This window comes from Perissodus microlepis, chromosome 5 (assembly GCF_051167445.1).
Source record: "Perissodus microlepis isolate ML-2025 ecotype Zambia chromosome 5, ASM5116744v1, whole genome shotgun sequence".
Classification (NCBI taxonomy): Eukaryota; Metazoa; Chordata; class Actinopteri; order Cichliformes; family Cichlidae; genus Perissodus; species Perissodus microlepis.
The window spans coordinates 25973761-25990216 of NC_140465.1; the positions used below are offsets into that span (position 1 = coordinate 25973761).

General features: G+C 39.4%; 1 protein-coding gene across 9 annotated transcripts in view; it reads right to left on the reverse strand.

Moving 5' to 3' along the window:
• The window catches only part of ptprt (protein tyrosine phosphatase receptor type T), a 313327-nt gene that overhangs the window by 7460 nt on the left and 289411 nt on the right, over positions 1-16456 (reverse strand). For all 9 annotated transcript variants that reach the window (XM_084929068.1, XM_084929066.1, XM_084929067.1 and 6 more), the window contains 7 exons: positions 11886-12040; positions 7884-8019; positions 5323-5472; positions 5001-5174; positions 4777-4908; positions 4263-4388; positions 2024-2187 (listed from right to left, as the gene is read on the reverse strand). In XM_084929068.1, the coding sequence (XP_084785194.1) occupies positions 2024-2187; positions 4263-4388; positions 4777-4908; positions 5001-5174; positions 5323-5472; positions 7884-8019; positions 11886-12040 (1037 nt within the window). The remainder of the gene's footprint in view (positions 1-2023; positions 2188-4262; positions 4389-4776; positions 4909-5000; positions 5175-5322; positions 5473-7883; positions 8020-11885; positions 12041-16456) is intronic.

The following is a 16456-nucleotide window of genomic DNA, read 5'->3' on the forward strand; positions in this document are numbered from 1 at the left end:
TCTGACAGTCAGTGGTTGGTGGTTAAGTGGTTTGTATGAGATAAATTCCTATGTGATTTAAATGAATTGTGACATACTTGAAACCACATTAGTCTAGATATGAACTGCTGCATGCTGAATATGAGTAATTTGTTAGAAAGAGGCACCTTATCTTTATTACTTTGCTTTATCTAAAATATATATCTATATAACTCGAGATAAATACAGCAAATGCAGATTGCTGAATTAAGTGTGCTACTCCTCACTATTTTTCTAAAAGCTCCTCCCAGTGTGACTTGTTGAAAGTAAGACGTGCTCAGTATTAAAGACGCATCAAATTCCAACCTTCAGGACAAGTGAAGAGCAGAAAAATAATAAATTTTCACCATCTACTGATGGAACCATCATGTTTCTACTTATCGCTAGTATTACTGAGTCTGTGAAATCAATAGCTGGGGTTGATTAGCCAGTGTAGCTGTCTTCAGCCAGAAGCAGAGACAGCTTACATCTCTGTCACTCACATTTACTGGGTTTGAGCATAACTAAAGAATTTAGCCCCCAAATGGTCTTGCTATCTTAATTTATCTGCTAGTGTTTTAATTTCACAGAAATTAAACGGATTGCAGATTTAAATAGAATGTGTTTTAAAATATCAGTTTGAGCATTTGATTTATAGTGATTGACAGAGTTTACTCAAATTAATATCATATCTATATCTATAGGTGACAGGTTTATTTGAAATGAAGGTCAAAGCATGTGATTACTAACATATATGACACCAGTTATTAAACTTTTATTCTCCATATAAGGGCTAATAGCTGAATTGCACATTGTTCTGTAGCAGTGTAGACTGTTACAAGCTTCAGCCTTAAACCATTTAGGCTTTCAGGCAGAAATAACATGACAGTCATAGCCATGTACTGAGAGCTTTACAAAGTATTTGACAGTGACAGATTATTTTACAATGGACATTTATTTTTAAATGTTCAAAAATAACTTACAATCTGTAAATTTAGTTCAGAACTAGGATATGAATATTATTCTTTTTTACGTCTGCCTCTTTTTATGTTACGTGAAGAAAGAAAAGGCTAATAAGCAAAAAACTGTTAAAAAAACAAAAACAAAAAAACCCCAAATCAATACCTCATTGGTCCAATGAGCTGTTACACAGAGAGCTGATTGGATGAGCACCACAGATAGGCAGTGTCTGGAGTGTGTGTACACACGTTACTGTTAGCAGTTCTCTCTTCTATAGATTTTACAGCTTCTGTTTCCTTCCCTCATTATCAGCTTCATTTGCTCTGCTCAAATAGGGTGAATTCGTATCGAGCTGAGCTATGTTTTTATACTTCTATACCAACACACATTCATCTATGTAGTATAATAAACATTGTGTAGTGTTGTTTAAAATATATTTGGTAAAAACAGAAGTAGTAGTAGCACCGTACCAAACACTGAATAAACCTGGACATCTGAACGTAGCATGCACAAGCAGGCGTGTGGGTGATCCATAATGCATCAGCACAGCCAAACATAACAATAGAGATGAATGATGACCTCTTTAAAACTTGACACATTCCAGGCTTTTTAAGCCATGAGCCTCATTTATATTTAACGAAGATAATTCATAACAAGTCTCACAGCATTTATGAACCGACATTTCAGACGTTTTGACATCAATAGTGAATATATATGGCTTTCAAGCACAAGGTTAATGCTGAGTCTGAGGCATGTGCATATTTGACAGATAAGTGGAACAACATAAAGCATGAAATGGTACTCAACATGTACAAAAAATACTAAAAGTGTGTTTTTGTGTGTGAATATCTGTCTTAAAAGTGTGTATGTGTTCTTTTATAGAAGTGCACATCTTACTTTATAATCATCTTCCCTCTCTGTCTGTCACAAACATACACTCTAAAGGAAGATTTGTCTTGCCATTTATGTTAATCTGTTATCTCACTGAGCAGTGACTGTTCCAGTCTACTATTTCATCACGTTTTCTATTATATGTGTCTGCATGTGTCTGTGTGACTATACTTACAGGCAGTGTACCACAGTCCTCCCGTCTCCTCCGTCATATTGTTCCTGCCACTTAGCCAATCTCCTGACCAACTGCAGGATGGAGCGCTTGGAGAGAGGTGTGTCCCTGTAGGCTGGCCAACCAATAAACTGGAAGTGCTGCACCAGGCGGTAACCATCTTGTGGCTAAGAAGAGAAACGTGAAGATTAGGGTTTTGATCACTGCTGACATAGCTGTTATCACAACAATCAACATCATGCTGTAATTCCATGGAACCATTTCAATTTCATGCACAGCGATATTGCTAAAGCTACTGTTTTTCAGAATTAAGACCAAAGTTGACCAATGAAACCCACTGGCTCACTTTAGAAAATATATCTGCATCTAACAGGTCTGTTTGTGCTTAAATGATATGGAAAGTTGGATGAAAAGCTGGTCAACTATAACAAATACAGAGTTGGTTTTTCAGTTGTGGTCTTATTTGGCAATATTATCCATCCATTCATTTTCTTAGCCACTTTTTTGGTTACAGACTATGAGGAGGCTAGAGCCTATCCCACTGGGCAAAGGGCAAAAAGCAGAATACCCTGCACAGGTTGCTAGTCATAATACCAATACAGAGAGATGGACACAAAACAAGTCGTTGGATCCAAACCCAGGACCTTCTTCCAGTGAGACACTGCCATTCATGCCACCCAAGTAAGTATTTTGTTAAACTGATACATAAAACACATTTTGTATGTAATCAGGCTTTTGTGCTCCAATTAGTTCCTGGTTTTGAACAAATGTCTTTTCAAAAGAAATAGGCTTGGATTCAACAAAGACCGTAGCTTGTTATGTTTAATTCAATTTCATGGCAGACATGGCATATTTTCAGTCGTCTAGCCCAAGGCAAGTGGCATGCACCAAGTAAAATACCAAAACCCACCATCACTGTCAGACTGATTTACTGATGTTTGTCACAAATGCATATGCACATTGACATTTACACACAAACCAAACAAATTCAGCAATATCATTTTTTATACCACTTTTCCTTCCTTGTCTTTTCAGTACACCTGCCATGTACTTTCTCCCCTTCCATCTCTCCTTTACTCTACGTCCATCTTTCTCTAAATTACCCAGTCTCTTATACCAATTAACACTAATCTAAAATATTTTCTGTACCCTGCATTTATGTGTCTTCATTCTACTTTTCTGTTCCCCTTATTTCTTTGTATTGTCACATATTTCTTGCAAACATTTTCTCCCTTCCACTTTTTCACTGTTCTCTGCTCATTTGATGGCTAAACGATTGGCGATAGAGACTCGGCTAGGCTGGAGCTGCTCTCGCAGTGTTAGATGTGCTGTTATGGCAATGATATGAGCCATTTCACACTAGACCGCTGATGTGTTTGAGAGAAAGAGAGAGAGAATATAGATAGCAGGGTAGCGGGGAGTTCTCCAAGTGCTATACATAGGAACATGCAGATGATAAGGCACCACTAGAGTTGAGCGGTCATGGATGAGTTAGAAAATGAGATGAAAAGAGGGTAACAAAAAGTGGCAGGAAGATAGGAAGGAAAAGAAAAGGAGAAATAGAAGTGAAAACAGAACATAGGTGCATAGAGGTTGGAGAAGACAAGAAAAGGAAGAGGAGGATAAAAAGGTAGAGTTAAAAAAAAACAACTGTCATTATTGTACCACATTCAACATCACTATCATTATTTCTATGTAGTCAACAAACCAGGACTCAGGTAGCCTTGCTGCAAAAGAGAAGCCATAAATTGGTTTTCCAACATATCCTTTTGCCAACTGCCTACTGCGTAGTAAAGGTCGCATGCAATGAAAAAATGCCTTTGCTGTATTGTTATGGTGTGTTCCACGGTATACTGTTTCACTATCTATTGCTTTTACTTGAACTTTAAACATATTTTGTATTCCTAGTAAGTGTCAGGAAAGTAGTGCTTCATTTGTCAAATAATAGAGTCCCTTGAAATCCACAACACATATTTTATTAAGAAGAGGCCTTAAAACACAAAGGCGCTCCATGACTTTGAATTTAGCAATGCGCCACAAAATCTAGCCATGAACTCGTAATTTGAAAACTGTCAAGGAGGAGAAGAGAAGACAAAAAAAGAGAAATTATCAAAGTGTGTTCCAGGACACCGACTAAAGACAAACTGAAGATGTTTAGATGTTCTACATGCAAAACATCTAATCTTATAATTTTTTTTCAACTTAACTATAAAATAAAAGAAGTACTGTAAACGTTTAGTACCCTAGCCATGTTGCAGATCCTGAAGATTCGGTTGATGATATCCTCGTCGATGTCTGCAGATATGAACTCCACTTGAATAGGGCCGTAGCAACATGAATTTTTTTCTGGCCAGTACTGCATACATAACTTTAGAAAACAAACACAAAGGTTGGAAGAAAAAGACAAAATGCAGAAAATAAGAATGGGTTGGAGAAAATGAAGTCCACCAGTTAGAACAAGTACATTCACATGACATTTCTTTCCAGTAAGTGGGACAGGTTTTACTTCTTGGCCAGATCCATGAGCTAAGAATCCTTGCTGTAGCCCATGTTACAAATCAGTTACAAATGGCAATAAATAGAAATAAATGGGAGAGACAAGTAATAGAGTAAATAAAAAATCAACTCTGATACATTCATCAGGCTATCTGATAGTACAGTCAGTTTCAGGTGCTGATGTCTAGTGTATTTTTGTTAGTTAGACAAAAATAAGTACAGAACATGTTTGTAGATTTTTTTTGTGTGTGTACCTGTACCTGTGCTGCATCCATTTCATTGAGCATTACAATGGAGGAGCAGTTGTAGTCAAACACCAACCTCCAGAAGTCACCCATGGTGTTGGGCAAAGGATGCTGAGTAACTATGAAGGCCGCTGGCTGTTTGTGGCTCTAGAATGGTGAAACAAATAACAATCAAAAAGCACAATACAAACTATGATAAGCTTACACATACATAATCAGACATTTAAACAAAAACTTACATCCATTAATGCAGCATTAATGTAATTGGAGCTCTCTCCATCCACAGAAATCAGAAAAGGAAGGCATCGGTCTGCTGGTAGAACATCCATACTGCGGTTCTTGTCGTGGTTTCTGGGTAGCAAACCCACACTGCAGTCCTCTGGACGAACTCTAGGGGTCACTATGTTTAGAGTCTGATGGGCAGAAAAGCAATGATTTGAACCTCCAACCTAACTTGAACCCACACATTCACATTATCAGTTAGGGTGTTGTTCAAATGCACGTGTGGCGAGTGTTCCCAAAAATGACAAAAGACAAATGGGTGTGAATGTGCGTGCTCACCTGGAACTCATCTTTGATCTGGCTGGAGTTGGTCTGTGGGTCCAACCTGCTGATGTTGTAGTAAATGGCTCTGAACTCACACACTGGTATGGCTGTGTTTCCACACAGACATGCTTCCAAGATGGCATCGTGAACAAACACATACTGCTCCTGCACCAAAGCAAAATGAGTTCCGGAGTCAAAATTTCTTTCACTGAAATACAAAACCCTGGCTTATGCAAGCAAACAGTGCTGAACCTGCCTGTAGCCCTTGGACTGGACCACAGTGCCTCACAGTAGCTGTAAGCAATGACAGCTCTGGAATAGATGATGCAGTCGGGCAAAGCTGCATTAAGTCTTTTCAAGCTGACAACAAACTCAAACATTCCAATGTGAACACAACTTTTGTTTGCTTTGTGTATGAACATTATTTGCATGCTTGTGCTTTTGTGGGAGCCTGAAAGTGATTTAAAAGGGTACAGTGCTTTGCTAGTGGTGCCTCTGTGGTCTGGCTCAAGTATGTTCTTTGTCTTCCAAATCACTAGCTTGCGCTAAATGCATCAGCTACCATGAGCTACAGCAGCCACCGTGCATGCTAATTTACCGCTATCTCTCTTTCTGTCCCCCTATCGGTGCATTTTTATCTGGGGTTGGCTCCGTTTTTATTTCTCTGTTGCTCGTTTCCTCTCACACTTGTGTTTGTCTGCTGCCTCTCGCTTTTTCAATTTGCTTCTCGCTTTATCTCTCGGTCTCTCTCTGTTGAATGTTAATTGTTGCCCTTGGAGCAGAGAAGAGGCTTTAAAAGCATCACTGAAATGACCTCTCCTGGCCATTACCTATGCCAGTGACATGCACAGACACATTTGCGTGCAAAAACACATGTATACACACATGCACGTCACATACTCACTGAAACATTTACGCACACTCTTCTTTCCCCTGTGCCTTTTAAAAGATTAATTGCTTTGTGTTGTGTGGAGCAGGATTATAATAGCATCAAGCAGCTTCAACACTGACACAAATTGCTCCCACACATATTCAAAAGACAGGGCAGGATGCATTTAACTTGGTATCAAGAGGCATAAAAACACACGTGAATGTGCACAGACAGACACACATACACAAAACTAGCTTTTATACCACTGCTGTCATTTGAAAACACTCAACGTGATGCCCTAGGTAACTTTTCTGAACCTGGCACTTCTAAAACCCATTCAAAAGTCAATTTCATACTCTGAGCTTGAGCTGTCAGTCTGAAAATGAGGCTGTTTTTCTTTATTCCTGGAAAAGTTGACTTTTTGGATATGCAAGGTTTTCATCAGTAACACAAATGGAATGCAGAGGCGGAACGGATTAGGTCGGCTTAAGGTAGCTTTAGAAAAGAAATGAACGCTGCTGTTCCAAAATGGAATACCCAACATTTGAAAATGCAGACTCTTTAAAACATTTGATAGTACTAAATTAGAACAAATTACGACACCATGTAAAGGATAGTAACCCAAGTACTCAGCTAGCAAAGACAGAACGTTTTAGGAAACATCATCCGTATTTTGGGAATACTGAACAGTGCTGATTTATGCTTGACCACTTCAAATCTTAACTTGTTGTATAGTTGTGACTACCCTAGTACCAGACAATATACCAAATCTCTCCTGTGTCATCTGTTATAGAAATAATAAATTAATACAATCCATTTGACTGAGATGTTACATCTCATCTCTGATATATTCCTTACCAGCTATTGCATACACATATTGACACAAAACTCTCCTAAAATTGTCTATGTCTGAATTTGTGTTTGTTTGATCTGAGTTTGTGTGACTTTTTGTACTAGTTTTCATCGGATATTCAGGGAATGTTTAATGTTTAATGTTCAATATATAATAATCTAACTGCATTAAATCATAGATGACTGCTAGAAGTCCTGGGATACTCCATACTGTCTTACTTTTTGCGATGCTACATCTCAAACTTACAACTGCAGGCAAAATGACGTATGGTACTGGAAGGGAATAAACCTTAATGTTGTTTTTTCTTCAGTGCAATGTATCTAGATGCTTTGTTAATGTAGTTAATGTATCCAGTATGTGCTAATCAAAATTTGATGGAAAGCCTCTGTCGAACTAAAGTCAGTAATAATTACAATAGGTGCTGGTGATTTATTTTAACATGAACCAAAAATCTCCACACTTTATTTGAAAAATTAAAAATCCATAATGCATAACTTTTCATGATTGTCTAAGCCAGCAGCCTGCCGTACCTGAACACCCACTTGTTTTGACCAACTAGACTCAACATCATCTGTGTTTAGTTATTATTTTGCCTATGCCCCAAAAGGTTGATTCTGTTCATGTGGACGTAGCATCTTCAATGTTTCGTCACTCATCCAAGTGACTTCTTCAGTCTCAGCTGACTGCAGGTTTCTCCAACCTTATAAACGGTACATTTGCACAATAACTGAAACCAGCGCACTGAATGAACAATGGGCTGTGAGGTCAGTTGCTTGATCATTAATATGCAAATTGTCATGGTCATTGATATTTTGCCTATGATTTATATCTATTTTCCATGATTACACTTACCTCTGTCTGAACCATGTTGACTCGTTGTGACCTTAGTTCTCGGATGCAGTTGAAAATGTCCACCACGCCTTCATTCTCCGCCATGTCTAACATGATGTCCACTGCAATGAAACAGCCTGTTCTCCCTGCACCGGCACTGGAGACAATCATAAACAAACATGATACTCTCAATCTAACAAAATTGTAATAATGAACAACTTAATTGTTTTATTCTTAACCTTTATTTATACAGATAGTCCCACTGAGACACAATGTCTCATTTACAACAGAGACCTGTTCATATCCTTCAGTAAGACCAATCACTTTTAAGCCTTCAACACTGACATTTTGGGTAATGCAACTAACATACAGACTTATTTCTAATAATTTTTAGTGTTTTTCTTTTTCTTTTGTTTTTTTAAACGATGCAGTCAGATCTCTGGGCAGCCATATTGCATATGTATTTGTAGGAGCTTCCCTTTCACGGCACAAAAATTGGTGAAGGGCTGTTACACACAGATTTATGCAGTGGAAAAGATGAATCCCGCACTCTGTCTGAGCTGTCTGGAGTCATCCAGAGAACGGCTTCCCAGTTTTACTGAGCACCCCCTGAGTGAGGTCAGAATCTGACTGAAGATTTTGCCCTTGTATCAGAGCATATCATTTTGTCTTCCTGCTTCTCTCCTTGGTCTGAATATCTCTTTTGTTTTGACACCGAAATGTATGCTAAAACCTAAAGTTTTCCTATACTGTTAAAGTTATAAAGTGTTTCTGTGCTGTACGTTTGTGAAGTTAGCAGTCTCCCAGGCATCTCATTAGGATTAGTCTTGATAGATTGCTTTGATCATTTTTTTTTTAAAGAAATGAGTGCATCTGTGTTTATACATTGCTGCACTGATATTAATTCACCCGCACAACTTTCCACTCCGCGTCAAAGTTTTTTTAAAAAATTTTATTGCAGCATTATGCTAATTTTCTTTTCTCAGTAAATCTGTCCCTAAGAACACTGACAAACTGGGGGGGGCGAAAAGTGAAAAAAAACCTCTTCTGCCTACAAGTATGTTGTAGTTTAGTAAATACAACTGTTATCGAGTCAATTATAAAGACAAATGAAACAAATACGGCATGGTGGATTCATTTCTTTGCTAGATACAGTGACTTCACAGAGTCTAAGCTAAGCCACACCTGTGGTCTGTTCCAGCAGGTATAACACACTCAGAACCTCACCTTAAATTCTGAGTTCTCTCACCTCAAGATGGAAATTAGCATCAGCCAGGTAAAAAAGCATATTTACATGTAGTAGTACAGGATGATATTAGTATGAAAAAGATCCATTTTCTTCCACTAATCCAATAGCGGAATAGGCTGGCGCCTATGCCTATATTAATTGTATATAATTGCCTGTAATTGTAATAAATTGTTGTTTTAAACTCTTTTCAGAAGAAAAGTAAAATAAATAGTAAAATAAATAAAAAATACTCTAAGTTGTTTCCAATGAATGAGTACTCTGGGCTATTGTGTTCTTATCAGATCAGTAAATGCTCACTTAAATGGCTGATAAAATTAAAATTAGGTATCCTATATCTTATTACTATATTTTAGAAATACACTGTGAAACCTCTGAGTTTTGTAACTCAGAAAAACCTATTAACTTTGCAATCTCAGCAATGTTAATGGAGTTTAGTATGAAGGCAGAGTCTTTCTATATTGCTCTCTTTTACTGTCTAACTGACAAGCATAAGTATGTGGAGACTTTAGTAGCCCATGTCAGGTGTTGAGGCGACACATTCTGAACAGCAATGCCTGGAGGGAAAATATGGACAGACAAGCAAACCAACAGATGGATGCACTGAAAGAGTGAGGGGAAGAGGGATGGAAAGGGAATGGTTGGAAGAGTTTAGCGACTGGGAGTGATAGAAGTGGCCGTCACGGGGGAGATATCAAGGGAGGAAAGGAGGCACGGATGGAGGGATGTAGCGGAAACTGAGAGAATGAGGTGTAGAGGGAGGGGAAAAACCCATCTTTCAATTTACAATTCCGCTGACAGTTTTCAGAGACAGCTAAAAGAGAGAGAGCGAGAGAACGTGCAAGAGAAGAAACAGAAAAGAAAGAAAGAGAGAGAGAGAGAGAGAGAGATAAGATGTGAGGGACGGAAAGATAGAAAGTTGAAGAGAGAAGAGGAGGGGGTGCCTCGGCAGATTACCTGTCAACCTCTGTGATTAATGTTGAGACCAGAATACTGCTGGGCCTCTATGTGTGTGTGCTTGTGCGTGTTTGAAAGCCTCATGACACAGGCCAATAGCATCAGAGTGCCCCCGGAAATTGGAAGTGACTGCCATAACTTCCTGCCTGTCTGTCCACATACTTTTACTGGCTGTCTTTTTATGTGTCTTCTCGCCTCATTTGTCCATCCAGGTTTTTTTTTCATTCTCTGTTTCTGTGTCCATATTTGTTCTTTGAGTGTGTGTCTCTTTTGACTTTTCCATTATTAATAATCCCAAGTGTTCCCAACGCACATCTTTCCCAAACCTTAGACAAGCTGATTTATAGTATTTGCTAAAAAGATGGCAACTTGAGTATATACAGATAAAACAATATTCATGCATCATTTTACTGTCTAATGGCTAGTTTGGCAAGGGACTGCCAAGCAACCAGGTTTGCTGTTTGTTAGTGTGAAGCTCCAAAGACTTTTCAAATGGTTAGTTTTAGTTAACTGAACAAAAGCATCTTTCATTCCAGCAAAAAAAAAAAAAAATCTGTATTGTGCTCCACACACAATTTCTGGTTAAATTGTACCCATTCATCTCTGAATCACAATGGTGACTGTATAGGACTTTCTGTGTGGAGTCGGCATCTTCTGAGTTTCCTCCTGGTACTCCAGCTTCCTCCCACAGTCCAAAGACGTGCATGTTTAGGTTAACTAGTCATTCTAAATTGGCCAGCTATGTGTGATAGCTAAAGTGCAAAGAATAAATCACTATATGGATGCATGATTAAATGTGGCTTGTAGTCTAAAGCACTCTGTGAGGTCTGTGAGATTAGAAAAAGTGCTATATAGTATGATGGTCCTTTGATTCCATTAAGCACTAACCATGGCAAGGTTAGTCATTTTATTCCCTTTGTGGGAATAAAACTCTAAAGCTATGTGTTGTATCAAGGTGGGCCATGAAATGAATAATTAAATTTCAATGCTTGAGACAAGATGAGGAATCTACTCAAAACCTTTTTTTCATAGCTTGTCAGAATGCTGACCTTTTAATGCCTGTGCCAGCTGAGCACCTGGCTCCAGAAGTGAACTGTTACATCCCATAAAGAACAGAACATTGAGGTTAAATATAGTATCACCATGGGGATCCTAATACTATCACGTTTCCCCCTCCTACTTTTCATGGCGGTGTATGGGTGAAAGAAGATAGGAGTTGAAATTCTTTTTTAACCTAAAACTTTTTATTCCCTTTCTAAAAGTTAGCACTATTGATCTAAGCTACGGAAAAGAAAGGGTAACGTGTTTGAGAGATTACAACAGTAATCATACCTTGCCCTATTGTCTTAATTGACAAGGAAAAGGGGAACCTATAAAAAAAGTTTTAAAAAAAGAGTACTGGAAGAAAAGCCTGTGGAAAGAACTGCTTCTTTGATTTAGGTTGAGATAAAGTCTTATATTTTGGGGCTTCTGACGAACTATCCAAACTGATTGTTTAGTCAGAAGCCTTTTAAAATGACTCATAAGACCACAAAAATAACTCATGGATATTTTCAGTTCTGCCAAATCACAATTAGGCCAATGCTGTAAAACAATCCAAGGTTTATAAAGATGATTTTGTAACAGAAATACCAGTAGTCATTTGATCATTACTGTTTACCCAGAGCCTTTCCCTGTGATAAGCAAGAAATGTGAGCTATGCATCTGAATGGCTGTTTGTTTGTCCTTGTCTTGCCCGTGCAGCCACTGACCAACAGTGCCAGGGAATTAAGTTTATCTTCAGTACAAAACCTCTGTGTCCTCTATGTAAGTACACTTACCTGCAGTGTACCACTATGGGTCCGGCATCTGGAGGGTTGAGGAACTTGACCTGTCGTATGAAGCCAAGCAGTCCTGTGGCGTAACACGGAACGCCGTGGTCGGGCCAGCTGGTGAAATGAAACTGACGGAGTTCACGGATCTCATGATGGCCCTTCTGAAAAACATGCACAGAGGGAGATGTTATGCTAAGTAGCATATTTCATAATGGCAGTTTCACGAAAAGAGTCTGTCTCTTCATGAAAAGTGTTGGCCATTTTGCCTCTTGATGATGACAAATGGCTGAATCTTACAAACTGTTTCATTGCTCTTTTGGGGAAGACTGACAAGAAGACATATCATGGTTCAGGACCCTAATTTACAGCAGGGATTTCAGGAATATGGGGGCCTTGATGCCTCTTCAGATGAAAAATAAATCAATCTCATCGTGGATGTCAAGATGGTACTTTGGGCCACTTCGGGGAATGAGAGGCAGGAAGACTTATTGTGGCTCATTTGCCTAATTTACAGGGGAGATTTGAGGAAACTGAAGGCCATCTCGCTCTACAAAAAGATTAATTGATTTCACAAATCTCATGATGGCCCTTTTGGGAAAGACTTGCAGGAAGAAATGCCACGGTTCAGTTCAGCTGCCCAATTTACAAGGAGATTTTTGAATATCTAGCAATTACCCGACTGCTTGTATGAAGTGCTCAGCGATAACAGAAAACATTTAAATATGGAATGTGTTTTAATTAAACAACATTTGTTTCTGAGAAAAGTTTTGCTGCATGACAGACCAAATAAGTTTCAAATGTATAAACAAGATACCGTTGCTTATAAAAAGGATTAAGATAAAACATAATTTGGAAAATCCACTTCTTAGATATAAAGAGAAACAATCTGCTATATAAAAGTGTAGATTACAAAATAACAAAACATGTGTGTGACAGGATCCTGACATTTTCATGATGTGCTTTCCAGAAACACATAAGCTACAGAATATCTCCTCATCTTACAATTGGAGTATTAGGATGCTAACAATGACATATGATACTTAATAGATAGCAGTGAAGTCTCACATAACATTGCTTCCTTGAAACATGGACATACAGTCTCTGGACTGTGGTGTGCAGTAGGTTCATGCTTATGAGATAAAGAAACAGAATTACTTTAAGTCTGGATCCCCAGACAGGCTGCATTTGAGGGCTGGAAGTCAAAAAAATCTGTTATGACTCTATATATCGTCTCCAATATTGAGTTATGAAAGAAAACTGCGTATTAAGCAAAAAGTAAGGCCACATCCACAGAAGCCAATCCTATCCGAACAATTCAGAATAGCATTATACATTTTTCTCTTTTCCGCCCATTTCTTTTGAAATGTTATCATCTGATGACAACTCGAGCAAAGAACACATTGGAATCCTACAGTCAGGAGTTATTGGAAATGAAACGTTTGTGTCATTGTTACAGTGCCAACACGGCAATTCTTTCATCAATATAAATTCGAGTGAAAAGTTTTTTTGTTTTGTTTTTTAATTTAGGAATATGATTCCAGGGAATCACACACCTTATACTAAAGCTTCAGGACTCCCCTGAAGGCATAATGTATTCTGACAGTGTATAACTTTGAAAGTGTATGCCAATCAGAAGGCTAAGAGGGATCTTGCCTCAAGTTTCCTATTTTGAGTTCTGACCTGCATATCCTGGTGGTTCAACTGAATCTCTCCTCACTGGATATAGAAATGTATTTTTTAAATCCTTTCTTCAGCTTCCATCAGTTCAGTTTTTTTCTATAATACTGCACTCTTCTGCTCTAATAATTCAAACCGATCGATTCTATTATATTATTCTAAACTAAACGGGGCTCAGTCACGTCCTCCCCAGTTCAGTTACTCTCTAAGAATAGAGTTGAAATGAAACTGCGTCTTCCATTCTGGCTCTGTAATATACAAGGTTGTATTGAATTATTTGTTGTGACAGACTATCTGATAATAACCCGAGAAGCACGGGTAACATAGGAAGTGGGGTTGGTGTTCAGAACCTGAGACTGAGTGGGAAAGAGCAGAGGTTAAGGAAGAGAGTAGGAAGTGGTGGGCTGAGGAAGGAGTGAGGACAAATATGATGAAAAAAGGAGGAAGGAAAAGATCAAGGAGAGAAACATGGACACGCGACATATGTGACAGAGACTTGAAGTGAGAAAGAAGGAAAAAAACTGAAGACCGCCAAGGAGATTTGATAACTGGACCTTCCATTGATTTGCACTCCTGTGATGTTAAAATTACTTCTCTAAATCAATAGACAACAGTCCAACAGAGCTAGAGACACATAGACGGGGAAAAGAAAAAAGAAAAGAAAACAAAAAAAATAAAACACTGGTATTGAAATGTTGGAAATTGGTGATGAGGAACTCAGAACACTTTAAAAGCTCTCCCTACTCCTCCAACCCTAACTTGCAATAGATACATAAAAAATAAATGTTTTAATGGATTGAAATTATCCCTCATTTTCAAATGCGTTTAAATCCAGTCTCAGTTTCACTGGTACTCACGTTACTTGTCTTAGCAAGTTTATACTTTGCAAATCCTCTGCTCTGTAAGAAACACATATATAAATCTGTGTGACAACATTTTAGAAAGGTTTATTTGACATCAACAATCCTTACATATCTTTTATTGTTAGAATTTGTTTTGGTATCTGGAACAGCCTGTAATCACCGTAAGGGGGAGTTCATCCTGACACTGGAATTTGTTGTCCACAACAATCCCTTATGCTGTCATGTCCTCCTTATAATCACTTAAATATGAGTCCAGCACTTCAAACCCTCCATAGAAAATAAAAAAGAGACTGTATGTTTAGCCTCAAAAGTTGAGGTTAAATGTCATGGCGACATACCAGCACTGTGGAAATGTCTTGATTCAGCCATCATTTCTTTATATTTTGCTAGCATATAAGGAAAAACAGATTTAATATAATTCTAACAAGTTTGAAAGTCAGTATTCGGTATGTCCACCGTTTTCTGAACTCGTTTAGGCATGCTTCTAATAATTTCTTGACGTAGTGTTCAGGAATAGTTTTCCAGTCTTCTTAAAGAACATTCCAAAGCTCTTCTTTGGATGTTGGCTGCTGTTTGTTCCATTCTCTGTCAAGATTATTCTGCACTGATTCAATAATGTTGAAGTCTGGGAAGGCTAGTCTATGACTGATAATGTTTCATTATCTGTTCTTCTGTCCTGGTAAGCATTGACTGCATTGACTGTGTGCTTGGGTTGGTTATCATGCTGAAATATGAAGCTGGTGCCAATCAGATGCTTTCCATATACTCTATTGTATAGAGTGATAGTATTGTATTCTAAATTAAAATCGGATACTTTATCAGATAACTCAGTTTTGATAAAATCTCCAACACAACTGGCTAAAACGCACTCCCAAACTCTGACAGAGCCTCCACTGTGTTTTACAGACGGTCGTAGACATTCACTGCAAACTGAAAGTGAAACTTTCAGTTCTTGTGTAATATCCCTTTCTCCCCTGAATGGCAACGAGGGGGGATCGAATTTTGGATCACTGCTACACGCCATACAAGCAGGGCTACAAAGCTGTCTCACACCCGGCTTTTGGAAAGTCTGACCACAACGCCATCTTCCTCATTCCCCAGTATAAACAAAACATACGGAGGGAAGACGTAACCACGAGGGAGGTAAAACGGTGGACTGCCCAATCAGAAGCTACGCTACAGGACGCACTCAACGACGTCGACTGGGACATGTTGAGAGCATGCGCAGTCGACATCAACGAGTTTACGGAAGTATCAGTATGCTTCGTCAATATGCTAGCGGAGGAGATTATCCCCACTGCGAGGGTCACCACATTCCCAAACCAGAAACCGTGGATGGACAGATCGATCCGCACTGCAGTAAACGCCAGGACCGCCTCCTACAATGCGGGTCTCGCCACTGGCGATATGAGCGCCTACAAAGCGGCCTCATACGGCGTGCGGCGCGCGGTGAGAGATGCCAAACGCCGGTACCGGGAGCGTGTGGAGTCCCGCTTCCACCAGGGCGACACATGGAGTATGTGGCACGGACTACGCACCATTACGGACTACAAAGCCAGGGACACTGCGCCGATCAACGCCGACTCTGCATTCACCAACGAGCTGAATCAGTTCTACGCCCGTTTCGAGGTTAGCCAGGCGGCTAATGCTATCTACCGCCTGAATACCGAGGACAGTGACGTCATCAGCGAGAGACCGGTGACCAGGATCGCGGAGCATGACGTCTGAGCGGCATTGAGGAGAGTGAACACAAGGAAAGCGGCGGGGCCAGACGGCATCACCGGCCGTCTGCTGCGCTGCTGTGCTGACCAGCTAGCAGGTGTGTTCACTTACATCTTCAACGAGTCCCTGGCGAAGTCTGTGGTCCCCACATGCTTCAAAAGATCCACCATTATCCCTGTGCCCAAGAACAGCAAACCCTCATCCCTGAACGATTACCGGCCAGTTGCACTGACCTCGGTAGTAATGAAGGTGTTTGAGAGGCTGCTGAAGAACATCATCTCCTCCTCCATCCCAGACACCACAGATCCGCTGCAG